Genomic DNA, 18,120 nt, shown 5'->3' on the forward strand with positions numbered 1-18,120 from the left:
ATAAAAGATGACTTTTGTTTAAAAATTAAGAAAGATATCATGAAAAGTATAATGCTCTTTCAAGACACGTTTAAGCTAAATAAAAAATGATGTTTCAACAAAAACTATAGATAAATAATAGGAAGTGCAAAGATTAAAAAGATGTGCTCATCTTTAAAAAACTTTAAAATGTTATAAAAAAAATCAACAAAGTGAATGTTAAAATCTTTTTTTTTCAGAAAATAAAAGATGACTTTTGTTTAAAAGCTGAGAAACATATCATAAAAATATAGATAAATAGTAGGAAGTGGAAAGATTAAAAAGATGTGCTTATATTTTAAAAAGCTTTAAAATTTTAAAAATCTTTAAAATGTAAAAAAATCAACAAAAAGCACAAGGAAAAAAGAGAAAGAAGGCAAAGAGTAATATATGGTCTGTATGCATGATGGTTTCATCTAAAGTCCCACATCAAAAATATATTTTTTAAAGAAAATAAGAGATGAATTTTATTTAAAAATTGAGAAAGGTATCAACAAAAATATAAAGCATTCAGCACTTTTTGAAGACATATTTTAGCTAAATAAAAATATCAAGTTTAAATAAAAAATACAGATAAATAAAAGAAGGTGCAAAGATATTAAAAAGACGTGTTTATATTTAAAAAATATTTAAAATGCAAGAAAAAAAATCAATCAAAAGTAAAAGGAAAAAAACAGAGAAAGAAAGCAATAAGTTATATATAGCATGTGTGCATAGTGGTTTCATCAAGTCCTAAATTGAATGACTATTCAAAGGACACTGCATTACCTTTGATGTATGCACTCCTAGACTTCGATGTATTCCTGAGCACTACATGCATATAAAGATGCCTGCTTAGCTTTGCAATCAGCACACTCCTTATTTTCTGGTAATTTAAGAAGTCCTTCCAGTATCTGCATGTTTAAGTAAGGAAAAGATATTATCGCATAAGGAAAGGAAAACACAATATGACAAATTTCAAATTAAGAAACATTAATATAAATTGAATTTCACCAGTACAAAAATAGAGAATTGTGAATGCAAATTCCACAACACACATTAAACTATGGATGCTTCAGACTGAAAAACTCGTTTCCAATCAGTAGAATTGAAACTAGACCCAGATTTACATAAGTGATAAGACAAAAACCAACCATCCAAAATTTAAAAAAATGGAAATGAATTAATGTGGTATCTTTGGCTCGAAAAATTGGAATATTAAACCATGGATTATTAAGATTCATGTAACATCGTCGTCATGTTTTCAAGATTCTCACAACCAATCTATCGAGTGCCATCCTTTTTATGGGTTAAATAATCCTCGAAATTAGAAAATTAGAACTACTCAGATAACATTCTATACGCAAAAACTAAAATTATAAAAACTTATAAATCAAATCGAAGCAAAGAGAAAAATCTGAAATTTTCTGCAAACTAAGACAGATTGTGAGAATGGATAACACAAGTACAATGAAATTAACAATGGATCCTACAGATCCATAGTAGATCAATTGAGCAGGCGAAGAGAATCAACGCAACTCCAAAAAGAAAAATGGAAGATTTAAATGCATTAAGAAATAAAACGTGACAACCAAATTACTATCCTAAATCCCCGCCAAGCAACCAAGACAGCTTACATCAATCCGTAAACGTATCATAAACAGGTAGATCAAGCTCTCACGAAACAGTTATCCCAAACGACATCTCTAAGAGCTAATTGTACCACATGCTTGCATGCACAAGAAAAAAAAATCAATTTGTACCTATGATTTGCTGATATGTATCTACATGTTAGAGTACAATTAGTTTCACATCCAATGGAAATGAGAAAATGAAAATGAGGCAGCTTGAAACAGGGGCACCTTACCATCTCCTCCCTTCGGATGAATCAGAGCCAGCTTCCAATCATCGCCCATCAGCAGTGCCGAACCCTTTTGGTTCTCATTCAGTCGAGACCCCCTTAGCCAAGCATCCACCCTGTCTCGTACAATGGCAATCGGCGAAAGGAGCTGCTTAAACCCTTTGTCGCCATCAAACCCTCGATGAAAAAGAAACCACCCAAAATGGTGGAGCCCTCTCCCGTACGGAGAGAAAAACGCTCACACCAAGAGTGGAATTTAGATGTGAATCGGAGAGTTGGGAAGAAGAAAACCCAGCATTTAGGTTCCCGTCTGAAAACCCAGCATTTTTTCATGTCAAGAACGATGAAAAAATCTTGGGGCGAGATGATGCGATAAGTAATGAATGTTTTAGCCGTTAAGCATCGGGGTTATAAAACACTCTTCATTAAGGCCGGTCGCAAACAACCTGGCAAAAAAGAAAAATATATATATAGTTTATTTATTTACGGTTAGGGTAGAAAGTCGAGAGACGCAGTAGAGGGATTTGAACGTTGGAAAGTGAAAACACTCTCTCTTCATTTAAAGCCGGTCACAAACAACTTTTTTTTTTTGGCCTGAACGGTCATAAACAACAAGGCAACAGAAGAAAAAGAAAAACAACATATGCACGAAAACAACAACATAATATAAAATATAATTTACTTATTTATTGTTAGCCGTTGCTTAATCAAGATATTTTTCGGGCTTGGATCATCATTTATTAGGGTAGAAAACGTGGACATGTAATTTTACCGTTGTATCCATTTATTATTTATTTTGTACATACATTAAATTATTAATATAAATTAATATTACTACATTACAATATAATATAAATTAATATCACAACATTTAGCTGAGTGATATTTATTTTGTACATTTACCATTTTATTTTCATTTTTGTAAAAAACACTTGGTGTAGGTTTGTTTTTGAAATCTATTACTCGTTCTTTTTTTCCTTTGTTTTTAATTATATTTTTATTTTGGTTGATCTATTTTTCTCTTCTTATTCTAGTTTGAGTTTCCGCATTTTTCTTTTTTTAATTATATTTGGAACCATAACCACATGAAAGATTTACATTTTTTTAGGAAGATGAAGAAAGAAAATTTACCTCAAGAGTATAATACATAAAGAAAGTGATAAAAGAAACTCGAGGGAGCTAAATGTCAATACTTGGATTAGTATCATGCATGCAAAACTGAAAACTTGACATTCAAACACCAAATCAGGCAATATTTCACTATCTCGGTGATATCTATCTTTATTCTATCCTATGCTATTAATTTATATTTGGGTAATGAGCACTTAGTCCTTGTTGTATTCTTTTATTAATCTATAATTCACTATTTTCAAATTAGTTTTCATTATTGTTAAATAGTCTAAAACTGAATTATGTACATTTCTCAAATGCTTGAAACTTGTTATTATTAACACAAAGTCTGAAATTATTCTCAAAATTTGTGCATTCAAATTAATGATTTCATAAAATATATTGTTTTTCAAATTCACAAGCATAATTTGAAATAATCATATTTTAAAATGATTTTTAATTATTGAGATTTCCCATTCCTAATTTATTTCAAATATTTTATTTGTGAAAATCCATGACTAACTTGATTTCATTCAAGCTTTTGAAAATTTTATAAAAATTTGACTTAAATAAATTGGATTTCAAAATAAATTCGATGCTTCGTATCATCAATCCTGTGCGCACGCGCATTTATACTTTCAATTGTCTATCAACAAGTGAATATGGGTTTGACTAGAGCATTCTTCATGCCCATATCATCAAGCCTTTACAACATCATATTAATGTTGGTATGTATCTCTATTTAACAAGTGATAGCATCTAAGATGTTATGTCCTTTTATGTAACCGTTAAGAAGGCAACTTAGAACATTTTGGAGCGTTCATTTCCTTTTCCATTATCCAAAATCTTAAGCCATGTTTGGTATGATGGAAGAGTTTTTAATGGAATCGGAATCGGAATTGGAATTGGAATTGGAATAGAATTGGATTTAAAAGTGTGTTTGGTATAATGATGGAATCTTGATATAATTTTAATAAAATATAAGTATTTAAAATAAGAAAAGACTAAAGTGTCCTTTTTAAAATTAAAAAAAATTATATTGGAGGAGAGAGAAGGGGCAAATTGGAGAAAAGGAACCATGGAATTGGATTCCATGATGCATATGATGGAATTGGATTCCATCAAATTTCCTTGAATCCTGATTCCAAAGAATCATAATTATTGCATACCAAACACACATGTTAACAGATTCCATGTCCAATTCCATTTCTTTCTCCATGATTCCAAACTACCAAACGGGGCCTTAATTCTGTTACCTTAGGATTAAATTTTTAAGCATTTCACTCCACGAGTGGCTCTTTCGGTAGCAACTCTAGGTTCAAGTTGCAAAACACCCTCCCTGTGTTAAGGTTGTGGAGCATTCCAGTACTAATAATTGTCGTCAGGTTGTATGTACAAAATATGATTGGCTTGATATTTTACCACATTGAAATGCCATCCATAATCTATGTAGCATCCATAACTTCACAATTTGATTATTCTGCACGTCATATGTGCATGCGTTGGTGGTCTTTCAGTTATATATGACTTGTTATGCCTCGAAAGTTTTAGTATGGCATTCTCTCACCCTTTTCTAGTTTCATGTCTCATTGCAGAAAGTCGAAGAACCATCACAAAAGCTTGAAGTTGTTATATATAACATACGGAAAGAGTTTATTTGTTGGGCTCTAGCTCTCTGGATTTTGATACTTCTATAATGTGACGCCACTTTGAGTGACAGTTTCTGTTCTGCGTGACGGTAAATCAATTTAGAAAATAGTCACCCCTTCTAGTTTCTTCATTGATTAGCACAAGCTTTCATTTGCTTTGACAGCTAAGCTGAGGGTTGTGTCAAAGCTTAGTGGAGCATGGATCGTCTCATCATGGTCCACAGTCAATCAAATGTGGACGCCGGATTACATTGGAATAAAAACCCATTAGACATTTCCCATTTATTCTTCTTTCTTTCCAGTTTCCAGGGATAACGCGAAAGGGAGATGAGTGTTATCTCAAAGAGAAACGACGAGGACCAGAACAAAGTTCAGTAATCTATCCACAGAAACAGAGGTAAATTTCATAGAACTCAGCAGAGAATTCTCACGAGCTTATAATGAACTCAGCAGCGATAACCAATTTGATACAAATTCCCATTCCCTTCATGAACTACATAGTAAAGAATCACTAAGCAAAATAATATACAGAGGCCTGACATGAGAATCATCACGGCGAAAAACTTCTGTAACAACTAACAATTGCATGCCTACTCAGCATTCCATTCTCTTCTAAAATATGTACACCATTTTGCTGAATATGATGCCTACCGCCTTTCAGAGCATAAATTTCAAAAATCTCCATTACATGCACCTTGATAATGCAATTCAATTTTTAGTAAGCTATTAGTCGCCGAAGATAGACAAAATTCAAATGCCAGTACAAAACCACACTATAATCCATCGTCGAATCTTTAAGTCATGCTTACATGTGCATGCAAATTTTTAGAATATTATTAAATTTGTCAGTCCTATATTCCAAAATACCCATTATTCATACCAAATTGTTGCATAAAGAACAATCAAGTATTCCTATCTTAGGTGAGATTTGGGAATTGCAATTCAAAGACTGGTTTTGCTAATTGAGTTCAACCATGCACATGCAGCGAAGCTGGAGGAATGACACGCATACAGATCAAAATAGATAGGTTAGTAACTCTGGTCATCCAACACCTATCAGGTAGAAAATTTTCCATTGATCACATTCTTCTATAAGCAAGCAACCAAACAAATCTTACGAGAAAATATATTCACCTTCCTCAATTAAAGTCAGTCTGCATCTTTTATCTCTGCTTCAATATCAATCACTCCACCTGAATCCTTTCCTGTTACAACAGTCAAAACAAAACTAGAAATTATCAAATTTACAATACGCATTGTGCACTGGAAGGGATCAAGACAACTATTGGAAGGATTACCATTTTTAGAACGAGAGAAGTCATTGAACGCTTGTCCAAATGTCGTGGATTGGTTTGAAAACTTCGCAGAGTCCTTCACAAACTCGTTGCCAACAACTGATATCAAAAAGAAAGTTTCTTTAACTGTGAGAAACATGCACATTTCAATTCATTGATTGAATATTACTAAATTTATATGACAGTATTAGATAGAAAGCAGTCTTTTTTCATTCTTACTGCTTCCGAAACCATCAAATGGTAGTAGCATTGAAATATCACATTGGTATAGATGTCTCTATCAATGATAAAAAGGTTTCTCCTTTGGTGAATAAAAGCAATTGAGGATATCAGTCAATTAATTTCAAAACTATATCCTGAAATAATTTAGGGATGTTTATAAGCTTGCAAATGCACCATTCATAACGGAAAGGGTTGAAATCAATAATGCAAAGAAAACAATATAAGAGTGGATTTTACCAGAAAAAGGTTGACCACAGAAAGGACACAGCTGCAACTCATCATTTAGAGTGGATCTGCAATAGATAAACAAAAAATAATAATAATAATAATGCAAAGGGTCATTGAGAACTAATAAAAAGCAAATCACATGAGTTTAGACTGTAGCATGTTTTGAGAAAATCTTACTTGAAAACCTGAAATTGATTTCCACAACTAGGGCACTGCATATACAACAGAAAGAGCAACACCCAGTGGAAGTAACAAATCAACAAAATGGTATTAGAAAATGAAATGAATTATGGGATAAAAAGACACAATATAAATTAATTTTTCTCACTGGTTTTCCTGACTAGTCAATTTCCTAACAACTATCCAGCTGGAAAAAAAATGTCATTAATAACCACAGTTCAAAATACACAATGTTTAAAGACTTAAAATGGACATGAATTGCAAAAGAGGGATTGGATCCAAGAGTTTTTTCTACTTCTTCCTCTGTTCCTCAGATTATGAAACATTTGGCTGAAAGCCTTATACACAATATAAATATTTGTCATTCTTGTGGATAATCAACTTGACTTAATGAATGCAAAATATTCTTAAGAGTCTCCATACATAGATGAGACTAGAAATTCTTATGAGATGTTGATGATACAGTTTCCTTTTTCCAAAAAACGTGTTAAGCAAACCAATGTTCTAGTCGCTAATAAAAATTTATCATTGCACTTATTTATTCAAAAATTACATATGGTCAGGTAACTTTTATAGGGAAAGTAAACACAATTAAATAAAGAACGTGATTAAGTTTCAATATATCCTACATAATCTGAATTTACAAATGGAGTTTCAGAGTGAAAATTTGAAGGTGGCTCACAGTGCCTTGCATTATATCTCGTCCTGCCCACCAGAGGAAAGCACCAATGCCTACTATTGGTATTAGCACTGCAAAGATCTGCAAATGAAAAAAAGAAGAAAAATAAAAGTCCCAAATCCAATTACATATATTGATTTTGGAGTAAAAATTCTACATATACATAACATCAAATTCAACCCAGAAATAAGAGTTATTCCTCGGGTGTTTCAATTTCCACAGGAAAACTGCAAATAATGCGACAACAGGAAATAAGAAGCCTCCCAGGGCAAACTCATGGATTTGAAATGTAAAACTTTTTATGCAATCTAGACTCACAGGTGTACACTATCAGGCCATTCTTTGGTCTTCCATGAGATTTCAAACTAAAAGCAAGGAATTTTGAATTTATCTATTGGTGGCGCTGAATGTTTAAAATGGATCGGCAACATGATCAATTACTTGTTGCTTTATTCAGTTGCTCCACTAATTTCTACCCACTGAAATGTCATTGAACTATGATAACAAAGAAAGTTCAAATAGAGGATTTAATGGGATGGACTGTTCATAAAGAGGATGATATAGAATGATTGAATGAATAGGTGCAGATTCATTAACATGCGTTTCTAATATTGCAGGAAAGCTTCATTGGAATATAAGCCAATTATCATTACCAAAATTCTCTAGAGGCCAAGCAGACAAACAGATTAGGAAGAGAGCATTACCCAAACGGAGACAATAGCATCCAATATCCAGCCAAGCTGTCCTGTCATGGAAAGATAAGTCAAGCCAATAGCTAAAGCGAGATTGGCCAAAAGCCTTGATGTAGTCCCATTATCTCCACCACCACCACCATCGTTGAAGCCAAAACCTTGATTACTCTTCGCCAACACCATCCTCTTGCTCTTCTTCTTCTTTCCCTTGCATATCCTCTCTTCCAATAAAACCTTGTTCGTGAATCTTCTCGCTTCTCCCAGGAAGCGCCATCTCTCCCCGAACCCTGTTGAACTGAAACCAAAGTCATGAATAGAAGCAAGCCTTGTTACTATAACGGAGAAAGAGAGAGTTCGCTTCTTGTATAAGTCTTCATAAGTGGAGACGGACTTAAAGGTCGAGAATGTAACAGAGGTTTGCACAAGTGTGCTCATGGGAAAGCTAGAAATTAGAAATTCAATACTGGCCACTGGAACCTTGAAAACGAGGATATGAATGGGCTCATCTTGGTGCTCATGACAGTGACTTGGTCCATCAGATCAAACTCCAGATGAGAATAAAAATTATAAAATAAATATAATTTTTATTAGTTTTTATTCTTAAAAATATAAAATAAAATTATATTTTAAATTTGGATTATCCACGTCAATATTGAAAGCCGGGCATTCCCTTGCGTACGTGCCCGCTGCCACGTAGGCACCATCAAGTGAGCCTCGTAGCCCCACATTTCGATTATTATTTTATTGTATCGGAGTTAAAAACGGGGAAAAATCATCATTCTTAAACATGTTTCGTTTTTGGTTTTTTTTTTTTTAGGGGGGGACTGGTAATTGGGTGTACCCATTCCTCATCAAATCGATTCACATGAGGCTGTAATCAATCCTTTGTAAATTGTAATTCACCAACTCCCATTGCTTGAAGGAAATTAATGGACTTAGACCCCCAAAAAAAAAAAATTCTTTTTTAATTTTAACTTCCCCCTATGAAGCTGGGCAAACTGGAGTAATACTATAGTTTTGATTAATGACCGATGGACAAAATTCATGGATATTCCGTAACTCTTTGCCTTGAAGCTATTGAGGTCCGATGTTTCATGGTTTAATTGTAACAATAATAAAAATATAAAAAAAATGATAATAAAATTTTTTAAAATATATAAATGATAATTTGATATCTTAAAATGTCATAATTTTTTAAAAGTTATTTAAAAAATTTTCTGTTATTAATAAATTTATATAAATTATAAAATTATTCTTGTTAAAAATAAATAATTCATAAATTTTATTTAAATATTCACAACTTTTCTCTTTATATTCGCAACAATATAATAACAAATCATAACTTTACATGTTAAATTCTTATTTATTATTATATTATTGTGAATATAAAAAAATTGTGAATACTTAAATAAACTTGTGAATCATTTAATTTTAACAATGACAGTTTGATAATTTATATAAATTAATTAATGATAGAAAAGTCTTTAAAAATTTTTAAGAAATTATGACATTTTAAAAAATTAAATCATCATTCATACATTTTAAAGTAATTTTATTATCATTTTTTTAAAAAATTTATGTATTTCATCCGATCTTTACATGCCACTTATTTTTCTTTCTTTCTTGATTTTTGACAGAAGTCAAACCAGACTACACAGTATCACACACACAAGCTACGCACGGGCGATGTGTGAGTCTAATCTAAATGTCTCTCTGGAAAAGAAAACAATCACAGCTCAATGATTTTATTTTTTTCAAATAATACCAAAGGGCCAATAGGCCAACCCCGATCCTGTCATACACGCGGAGCATGTCACATGCCTCCTCTTTCTCTATCTTGGATAGTATATGGCATACTAAAATTATTATCGATTTTAGATATTAATCGATTGATTGATCATTTATAAATAATTTCATAAATTAATTATTCACACACAAGAAATATCTTGCTTTCTTGGCTTTCACTTCAAACCTTGCATGTATTGATTTTCAATTGCCCATGGAGAAAAGCGACAGAATAGCGTCAGTGGACTATTTTGTCTTGAACTTCAGCCACACGTAATTTAATTTACACTTTTACGGCATCATCAATAAACAAGAGTATTTTTTTAAAGCTAACATTATAAATCTTAACTTAAAAAAATAGCTTCAGACTTTCATTAATTAGATGAGAGTTTTTGAAAGATCTAGTAAATGAATGCTTTAACAAAGGATATATCATATGGGCAATCTTGACAGGAAATAACCGATACAAATATGAAAATACATATCACAGGTAATTTTCACTTCAAAAACTCTATTAGGAGGCCAACAAATTATTCAAAGTTGGATACATCAAATCATTCTAAAGAAAAGGTAAACCGATTCATTTTTTTTCTTCTTATTGTTAATATTGACGATTCAAAAAAATATATATATGTTGACAAGATTTGTTTTCATGGGTTTATGATCCACGGGCTCCACATCAGGACAGAATTAGGTACTCCATTCGCTCAATCACTATTTCTTTTCTTTATTTATTTAGACAAAAGTATGTCTTTAACACAGCTCATCACTCTCTCTCTTCTCGGCCAAACAAATAAAATACACAAATACACACATAACATGTTTGCGTGGAAAAGTGACAGGAATCGAAGGAAGTTTATCAAAAAAAAGAAAAAAAAAAAAAGGAATCGAAAATAAGAAGCAAGAATAGAAATAGAAGCGAGCGGGCCAATAAATTAAATTAAAACTAAAAGCGAGAAAATGTAGGGGAAAACGCAGATAATAAAAGTCAAGGAGGGATGTCTCCCTTGTGATCTCTCGGTTCTCTCTGTTGTTGTCCTGGTTTTTTTTTTTTTTTTTTGTCGCTCAATAATCAGACGACGAGGAGTGGGAGGGAGAGGAAATAGAAAAGCGTGAAAAATACCCAGTTCGCCTTTCGTTTTCATCTTCCTCTCTCTCGCTTCTCTTAGATTTTTCTTTTCCATCTTCTTGCTTCGTCTTCGTTTTTGTTGTTTCTGCGCTCCGCCATGAACGAGAAGGCTAACGTGTCTAAGGAGCTCAACGCCAAGCATAAAAGGTTCTTTTTCATTTTCTTTTAATTAAATTTGTAAATTTAAAAAATTTGTCGGACCCGTTGTCAGATGTTACCTGGGATCGAATAGTGATTGGATATGAAATTAATCGCACGCTTATTTGTGTGTGTATATATATATATATATATCAGCCAATCGTAGGTATAAATTGATGTTTTTTTTCCCGAGCGTGTAAGCTTATGGTATAATTAGCTTGTAGAGATGTCGTTTCGGATAATTGTTTTGCGAGAGCTTGATCTACCTGTTTATGATACGTTTACGGATTGATGTGAGCTGTCTTGGTTGCTTGGTGGGGATTGAGAATAGTAATTTGGTAGTCGCGTTTATTTCTTATGCATTTAAATCTTCCATTTTTCTTTTTTTTTGGGGTTGCGTTGATGCTATTTGCCTGCTCAATGATCTACTTTGGATCTGTAGGACCCAATGTTAATTTCATTGTACTTGTGTTATCCATTCTCACAATCTATCTTACCCTGCATAAAATTTCAGATTTTTCTCCTTGCTTCGATTTGATTTATAAGTTTTTATAATTTTAGTTTTTGCGTATTTAAAGTTACCTGAGTAGTTCTAATTTTCTAATTTCGAGGATAATTTAACCCATCAAAAGGGTGGCACTCGATAGATTGGTTGTGAGCATTCTTCTAAATTTTGGATGGTTGGTTTTTGTCTTATCACTTATGTAAATCTGGGTCTGGTTTCAATTCTACTGATTGGAAATGAGTTTTTCAGTATGAAGCGTCCATAGTTTAGTGTATGTTGTGGAATTTGCATTCACAATTCTTTATTTTGGTACAGGTGATATTCAATTTATATTAATGTTTCTTAATTTGAAATTTGTCGTAGTGTGTTTTCCTTTCCTTATGCGATAATATCTTTTCCTCCTTACTGAAACATGCAGATACTGGAAGGACTTCTTAAATTACCAGAAAATAGGGAGTGTGCTGATTGCAAAGCTAAGTATGTATCTGGTCGCATCTAAATTTCTGATCTGGATCTCTTGAGATTGGGAAACCAAGTAAAAATATACTTATTGATCCATAAAAATGGACGGTTATGTATTTTACATGTTGTTACTTTTTATTGATTCAACAATTTGACTCTATGTTCTATAATCTTGCTCTGCAGAGGACCGAGATGGGCTAGTGTGAACTTAGGCATCTTTATATGCATGCAGTGCTCAGGAATACATCGAAGTCTAGGAGTACATATATCAAAGGTGATGCAGCGTCATTTGAATAGTGATTCAATTTAACAAAAACATTTCAAAGTGGAAGTGGTTTGAGTCTGTTTATGGGTTCTTTTTTAATTAGCTTTATGGCTATGCTAATTTAAGTTAGATATATCAGAAAACAAATTATAACAGGAAAATTGGGTTTTATGGTGACTGGTACAGGGTAAAACTTTCAGTAATCTAAACCGCATTGAACTTTTGGTTGAAAATTTTGTATCGTCATGCTTCTTGTGCTAATTCTTTCTAGAAATAAATATAGGTGTTTAAACAAAGGGTACAGTTTCATTCAATTTTGAATTAAGTCCCTACAATTTATTTTGTTTTAATTGAGCCTTTATAGTCTGATCAATTAAATTTTTCAATTCTTGAAGATTAAAATCCTTACGTTTTTTCTTTAAAAAAACAAAATTGAGAACTTTTATATTTTTATTAAATGATTAGATGGCTTTAGAATTAATTACATTATTTTTGTAACTCAAAATTTATATAGTTTGGTTATCTTTTAAATATTTTTTATACATGTATAATTTGCATAAAAAATATAATAAAATGTAAACAATGGATTAAATCAAATTTTCTTTCTTTGATTTTGGCTAAAAGTTTTAAATTAAATTTTCTGTAAACTCTAAGGATATTTTTGTTTTATAAGATTAATAATTCATTATTAATTAATTTTAATTTTCAAGGGGTAATATATATAATAGATGAAAGTATAAGAGCTTGATTAAAACAAAATAAAAATGCAATGATCAAATTTAAAATTGAGTGAAACTATAAGAACTTGCATGTGTATGTTCCCTTAAACAAATGCCTTCTGTGATATAAAAATTTTCCTTCTGAATTTGATTTTCAAACCATAGGTGTTTGCTAACAACAAACGTACTTGTTTAAACAGCACTTTATAGCTTAGAATGGGCTTTCACTACTTCTGAATTCTGACTATGGCTTTCACGATGTTTATGCAGTTTTAATTTTCTGACCATGGTTGATAGTTAATTTTCTTATGTTACTTTTGTGTGAAATCAAATGCTAATACTAATTCAATTGATGTGCTAATCACTATAGTGTAGCTCCCAGCTCTTGACTTCTTAAAGCAGTGTTTAGTCATGAATTCATAACAGCCTAAAGATAAATTCTTGTCGATTAGCTGGTAGCATTGTTCAATTATTTACCTGCTTTTTGTTTTTTTCAGGTGCGTTCTGCAACTTTGGACACTTGGCTCCCAGAGCAGGTTGCCTTCATTCAATGTAAGGGAATTTGATCAGTCATTAGTTTGCACCTACAACAGACTTTTTTTAATTTCAGTAGTTTTACATTATTCTCATAATATATTTGGTTTTATTGTCCTTCATAGCAATGGGAAATGAAAAGGCAAATAGTTACTGGGAATCAAGTTACCCCCAAATTATGATAGAGTTGGAATTGAGAATTTCATTCGCGCAAAGTATGTAAAGAAATACATCCCTCAGATCTGGGTTATATTTTTCTTTTTACGTTGGAATTAGATGCTTATTATTTTGAGCACATGGTGATAATTACTTCCCCTTGGCTTAAATCATTATGTATGATTCAAGATATGAAGAGAAGAGATGGGTAGCAAAGGATGGGAAACCAAAATCACCTTCTAGACTGCAGGGAGACAATGCCTCTTCGCATTGGCAGAGGCCTGCAGAAAGAACGCATGGTTCTCATGCATCTGCTTCTGAGAATACTTTTGAGAAAGGAAGAAAATTCAGCCATCAAATACAGCTCCTGCTGCTAAATTCACTGTTTCCGCTCCCCCAAAAGGACCTCAGCTGGTATGTCTTATTCCTTACATTATAATTCTATTTATTTTTGCGAATCCATTCTTTTCTTCTCTTGTAATGAATTAGTTCTATACTTTTTTAGTTGCAATCCAAGTAACGTAGAATGAAAAAATGTACAGAACATCCATCATCTTTGGAACTTTGGCAAATAGGTTCCTCATCTTTTACTTTTGTCTATCAATGCTTTTAACTTTAACGAACTCCACAATTGGTGCTTTGTGCGGGTGGAACGGCCAATGTTAAATTTATACTTTCTAAGCTGGGATGCATTGTGAAGGATCCATGGGGATGGGATGATAACAAAAGTGATTTGACTAACCACAAATGGATAGAATTTTCTATTGTGATCTTTTACAAAGTTGAAGGGGTTTCCGGGACAAAACTGAAAACTACGGTATCTATTTGCAGAAGCTCTGAAACTGAAATGGACTCTTTATACTTCTTAGTGTGAGATCTCTTAAGCATGGGAGTGTAGCAATGTAATAATTATGAAGAGAAATAGCTAACAAAAATGGTATATGACAGAACTTTGAGAAACCATTGAAGCATATGTTAAACGTGTGTCTAAGTTTTATTTGGTGACTGGAATGCCTGATATGGCATTTCATGTGTCATTATCCATGGGAATTCTCGTGTTCATAATGCAGGTAAAATGATTTATCTAATACTGCAAACTTTAAATTCTTCCTCAAGAGCTTTTTGTATTTTTTTTATTTTTCTGAAAACTTTAAATTTTTGTGTCCCTGAGAATTGAAAGTGTACTATACTGGAATGAATTTGCATATCCCGTCTGGGACGTTATATTTGAGGCTTATTAGGATAGTGATGGATCTTTGGGGAACATAATCACGTGATCATTCAGAGAGACATTAATTTTGGCACTAGTTTTGTGAATTAACCAGTTATAAGCTAGTAGTATGAACGATTCCAGTTATTATCACATGTTTTGTGTTTACTTTCCTTATTCTTCTTTCTGCTTGAAAAGAATTATGGTTGACAAAGCATGAAAAAAACGAACTTGTGATTAGGCAATACCCATCATAAAACCCCAGCAAGTTGAGAAAGTGGAAGCAGTCACACACACCACAACCTCAAGCTGAGACGACAAAGCCAGCTACTGATATGCCTCAGAGTACCCCTGCAAAAGTTGACTTTGCTACGGATCTGTTTGACATGTTGTCTGTGGATGGCCCAAGTGAAAATGGTTCAGATGCTGCTGCTGCTGCTGCAGCTGATGATAATAACTGGGCAGGTTTTCAGTGTACGTTTTACATGACTTTTTTAGCATTTTCCACGAGCTTGTAAGAGCAGGTGTCATCGGACATATTTTCTAAGGTGCTTCTAAAAACTGAGTCCACTTTAAATTTCAGCTGCTGCTACAGAGGCATCAAGAGCAGAGAAGACCGGTCCCACAAAAGCAGTTGAGAGTACTCCACCTGCTTCCGGAATTGAGGATCTATTTAAAGATTCATCTTCACCTTCGGTGACACCAAGCTTAGTTCCAGAAAAACAACAGAAAGATGTAAAAAATGATATAATGAGCCTCTTTGAGAAGGTATGTACCTCAAAACAATTGTTATGCACTGTCCTACTTTTTTTGACTTAATACTTATAGAAATATAGATTTTGTTCTTATTTGAGAAGTTGTCACCTTTAGTTCTTTATTTATGATGTTAGGATCTTCTAAGTTTCAGACAATAGTTCTAGTGGATTTTATTCTTGTCCTTTATGCATTTTGGTTTACTTGACCATCGGGATGGATATCTGCAGTCCAGTATGGTGTCTCCATTTGCAATGCACCAACAACAACTTGCCATGCTGGCACAGCAACAGTCCCTTCTAATGGCTGCCGCGGCTAAATCTGCTGGCGGGGACCACAAGAATCTTGGTGGTTTACAACAATCTGGAGTGAATGGGTCCAATGTTGCTGTACAAAGGTTGGCCAGGTGTTGGCTACTCTATTCCTGGAGTTGTGCCAATGCCTGATCAGGCTGAGCTATTGAAACTCATGCAGGTTCTCAACTAAGGCGTGACTTGATTAGTTATTTTTTTTTGTTTTCATCCCTCACCTAACTTATTTCCCTTCTGATTTAGACTGGGAGCATGCCTCCAGCCCAACCTGCAGGAAGTGGTGCTCAATATCCATCCGGGTAAGTCACTGTAAATCAAGTAAATTGTTTTCATTTTGTTTGACTCATAATATCACATGACTGGTCATGTTGGATGGGTTAAAAAGCTATGGTTCTCAAACTAATTGACAGTTGTTGCTTGTAAAATGCTGTACTAAAAGGCTCTCCTGGGGTTCTGTTTCCGGCCATAAGGTCTTTGTTTTGTTCATCCAGTATTTCTCTCAGCTATGGCTGATGCGTTAGCATTGAGGGAAAATTCACTAAAGTCATCTACTAATTTTGCTCCTTTATGCGCTGGATTTATTATTAATGCAAAAATTCCATCCTAAAAGGGCCAGCCAATGGGAGGCATTCTTTTGTGGCAATATTTCCTTTGGATTCACTGGGATTAGGTCAGGGAAGATTTGCCATATTGACGTAGTACAATCACAAGTCACAAACCAATACAACAAATATGATCTCATTAATCTAACGCGTCCATATTGCATTTTGTTTCTACATGATCTGCAGTGGCTGTATTCATCTATCTAAAAAATGCCAATCGTCCTCTTTCTGTCTTCTCTGATGCCTTCTGTTCTCTTTTTTACTTGACCCTCTACTACATTAAACCTAATGTAGCTGCTGATGTGAATCACTTCTATTCAGGTTTTTGTTAATTTGGTTGCCATCTGTTGCAGTTTCTATATGATGGGACAAGTTGCTCCAGTTAACGGTACAGCAACGCCAGGAGTGAGCAAACCTCAGGCAGCAGCTCCGGCATCATCGACTCCTTCACAGCCGTCGTCAGGAAAGGACTATGACTTTTCCGCTTTAACGCAAGGGATGTTCTCAAAACACTGATCGGCCTTCCTTGTGACAATGCCAGCTATATCACATACCACATTGAAAGATTAGTTCAAGTTACAGAGTACGCCATTTTCAACATTTTGTCATTTCACTCGAGCTGTCCCACGGTTGTAAACCGCTTGTAGAGCAACTTCACTTTTTGCCTTCTTGTGTTTGTTGATTGCTTCATTTGTATGTGTAGGTCCATTCATGATAATAATTTTAGTGATATTCATTTTTTTCTTAAGTCTGCTTCTATGAATATTTCACTTCCAAGATATAATCCGAGTTAGGTAGGCCTCTGGATTGTATGGAATTAAAGAGACGAGTCGTGTGAATAGTACAACTTGCTATATATTATTATGTTGAACTTCCTTTTCGTGGGAGTACAAGCAAAGAGATGAATTACTTGGCTCTTGCTAGTGGGACGATTTCAGTTTATCCTTTATTGAGAATAAATAGCTGTATTGCACTAATGCAGTTGAAGAAATTACAAGAAGAAAGGAAAGCTTGTTTAATGAAGGTTTGAATTTGAAATATTTTATTTGATACTTCACATTTGAATTTATAAATTTTAAATTTTTTATTTGAGTGATATAAAAAATTTTAAATTATAATATTAAAATTTTAATAAGTTTCAAATTCTATGTTTGAATTTAAAAGTAACTTAGATATTAGTGGTCTAATCTTAATCGTACTGTTAGTGTCTAAAGGGACTAGAGAGGTGGCCACAATGGGAAAAAAGATCTATTCGTGTTGAATGGGATCAAACCATTGGCAATGATCGGGATTGAACTGTTAACTTCAATTGAAATTAGACCATATACATTGATTGGGACCATAAAGCTAACTTTCATTGAGATTTGATAAGAGACTTCAAACAAGAGTAGACTGTTGATACTGATCAAGATCAGACAACTAATTTTCACCAGGATCAAATCGCTAATGTTGACTAAGACTTGACCACCAATCGGTGCTTGGAGGTCCAATCCCAATTGAAGGCGGTCATTTGGTCTCAATCGACGTTAGTGGCTTGGTCCTAATAAAAGTAGATCATGCGGTCTCGATGGCATTGACCGTCCTATTTAGGTTGAAGTTTGTCATCCTATCTTGGTGGAAGTTAGTCGTTTGGTCTTA

At 33.5% G+C, this 18,120-nt stretch overlaps 1 protein-coding gene, 1 long non-coding RNA gene and 1 pseudogene across 3 annotated transcripts in view; 1 reads left to right on the forward strand and 2 right to left on the reverse strand.

The window, feature by feature from the left end:
* The window catches only part of LOC129316390 (uncharacterized), a 32,384-nt gene extending 30,146 nt beyond the window's left edge, over positions 1-2,238 (reverse strand). The window contains exons 1-2 of one of the 2 annotated variants that reach the window (XR_008594784.1): positions 1,865-2,238; positions 787-911 (exon numbers count right to left, since the gene is read on the reverse strand). This is a non-coding gene — a long non-coding RNA (uncharacterized LOC129316390). The remainder of the gene's footprint in view (positions 1-786; positions 912-1,864) is intronic. The other variant, XR_008594785.1, reaches the window with a different exon arrangement.
* A 2,759-nt stretch (positions 2,239-4,997) lies between these two features.
* Positions 4,998-8,380, reverse strand: LOC129316137 (uncharacterized). The gene is made up of 7 exons (XM_054960413.1): positions 7,926-8,380; positions 7,225-7,302; positions 6,540-6,574; positions 6,372-6,427; positions 5,916-6,011; positions 5,752-5,822; positions 4,998-5,311 (listed from the first exon to the last, which is right to left on the reverse strand). The coding sequence occupies exons 1-6, from the start codon at positions 8,346-8,348 to the stop codon at positions 5,767-5,769; spliced, it is 744 nt and encodes a 247-aa protein (XP_054816388.1). The 5' UTR covers positions 8,349-8,380; the 3' UTR covers positions 4,998-5,311; positions 5,752-5,766.
* Positions 8,381-11,222: 2,842 nt separating this feature from the next.
* LOC129314927 (ADP-ribosylation factor GTPase-activating protein AGD5-like) lies at positions 11,223-17,380 on the forward strand (annotated as a pseudogene).
* Positions 17,381-18,120: the final 740 nt, after the last annotated feature.

Source organism: Prosopis cineraria, unplaced genomic scaffold (genome assembly GCF_029017545.1).
Source record: "Prosopis cineraria cultivar Desert tree isolate PC_DT_omini unplaced genomic scaffold, ASM2901754v1 PC7, whole genome shotgun sequence".
NCBI classification, from domain to species: Eukaryota; Viridiplantae; Streptophyta; class Magnoliopsida; order Fabales; family Fabaceae; genus Prosopis; species Prosopis cineraria.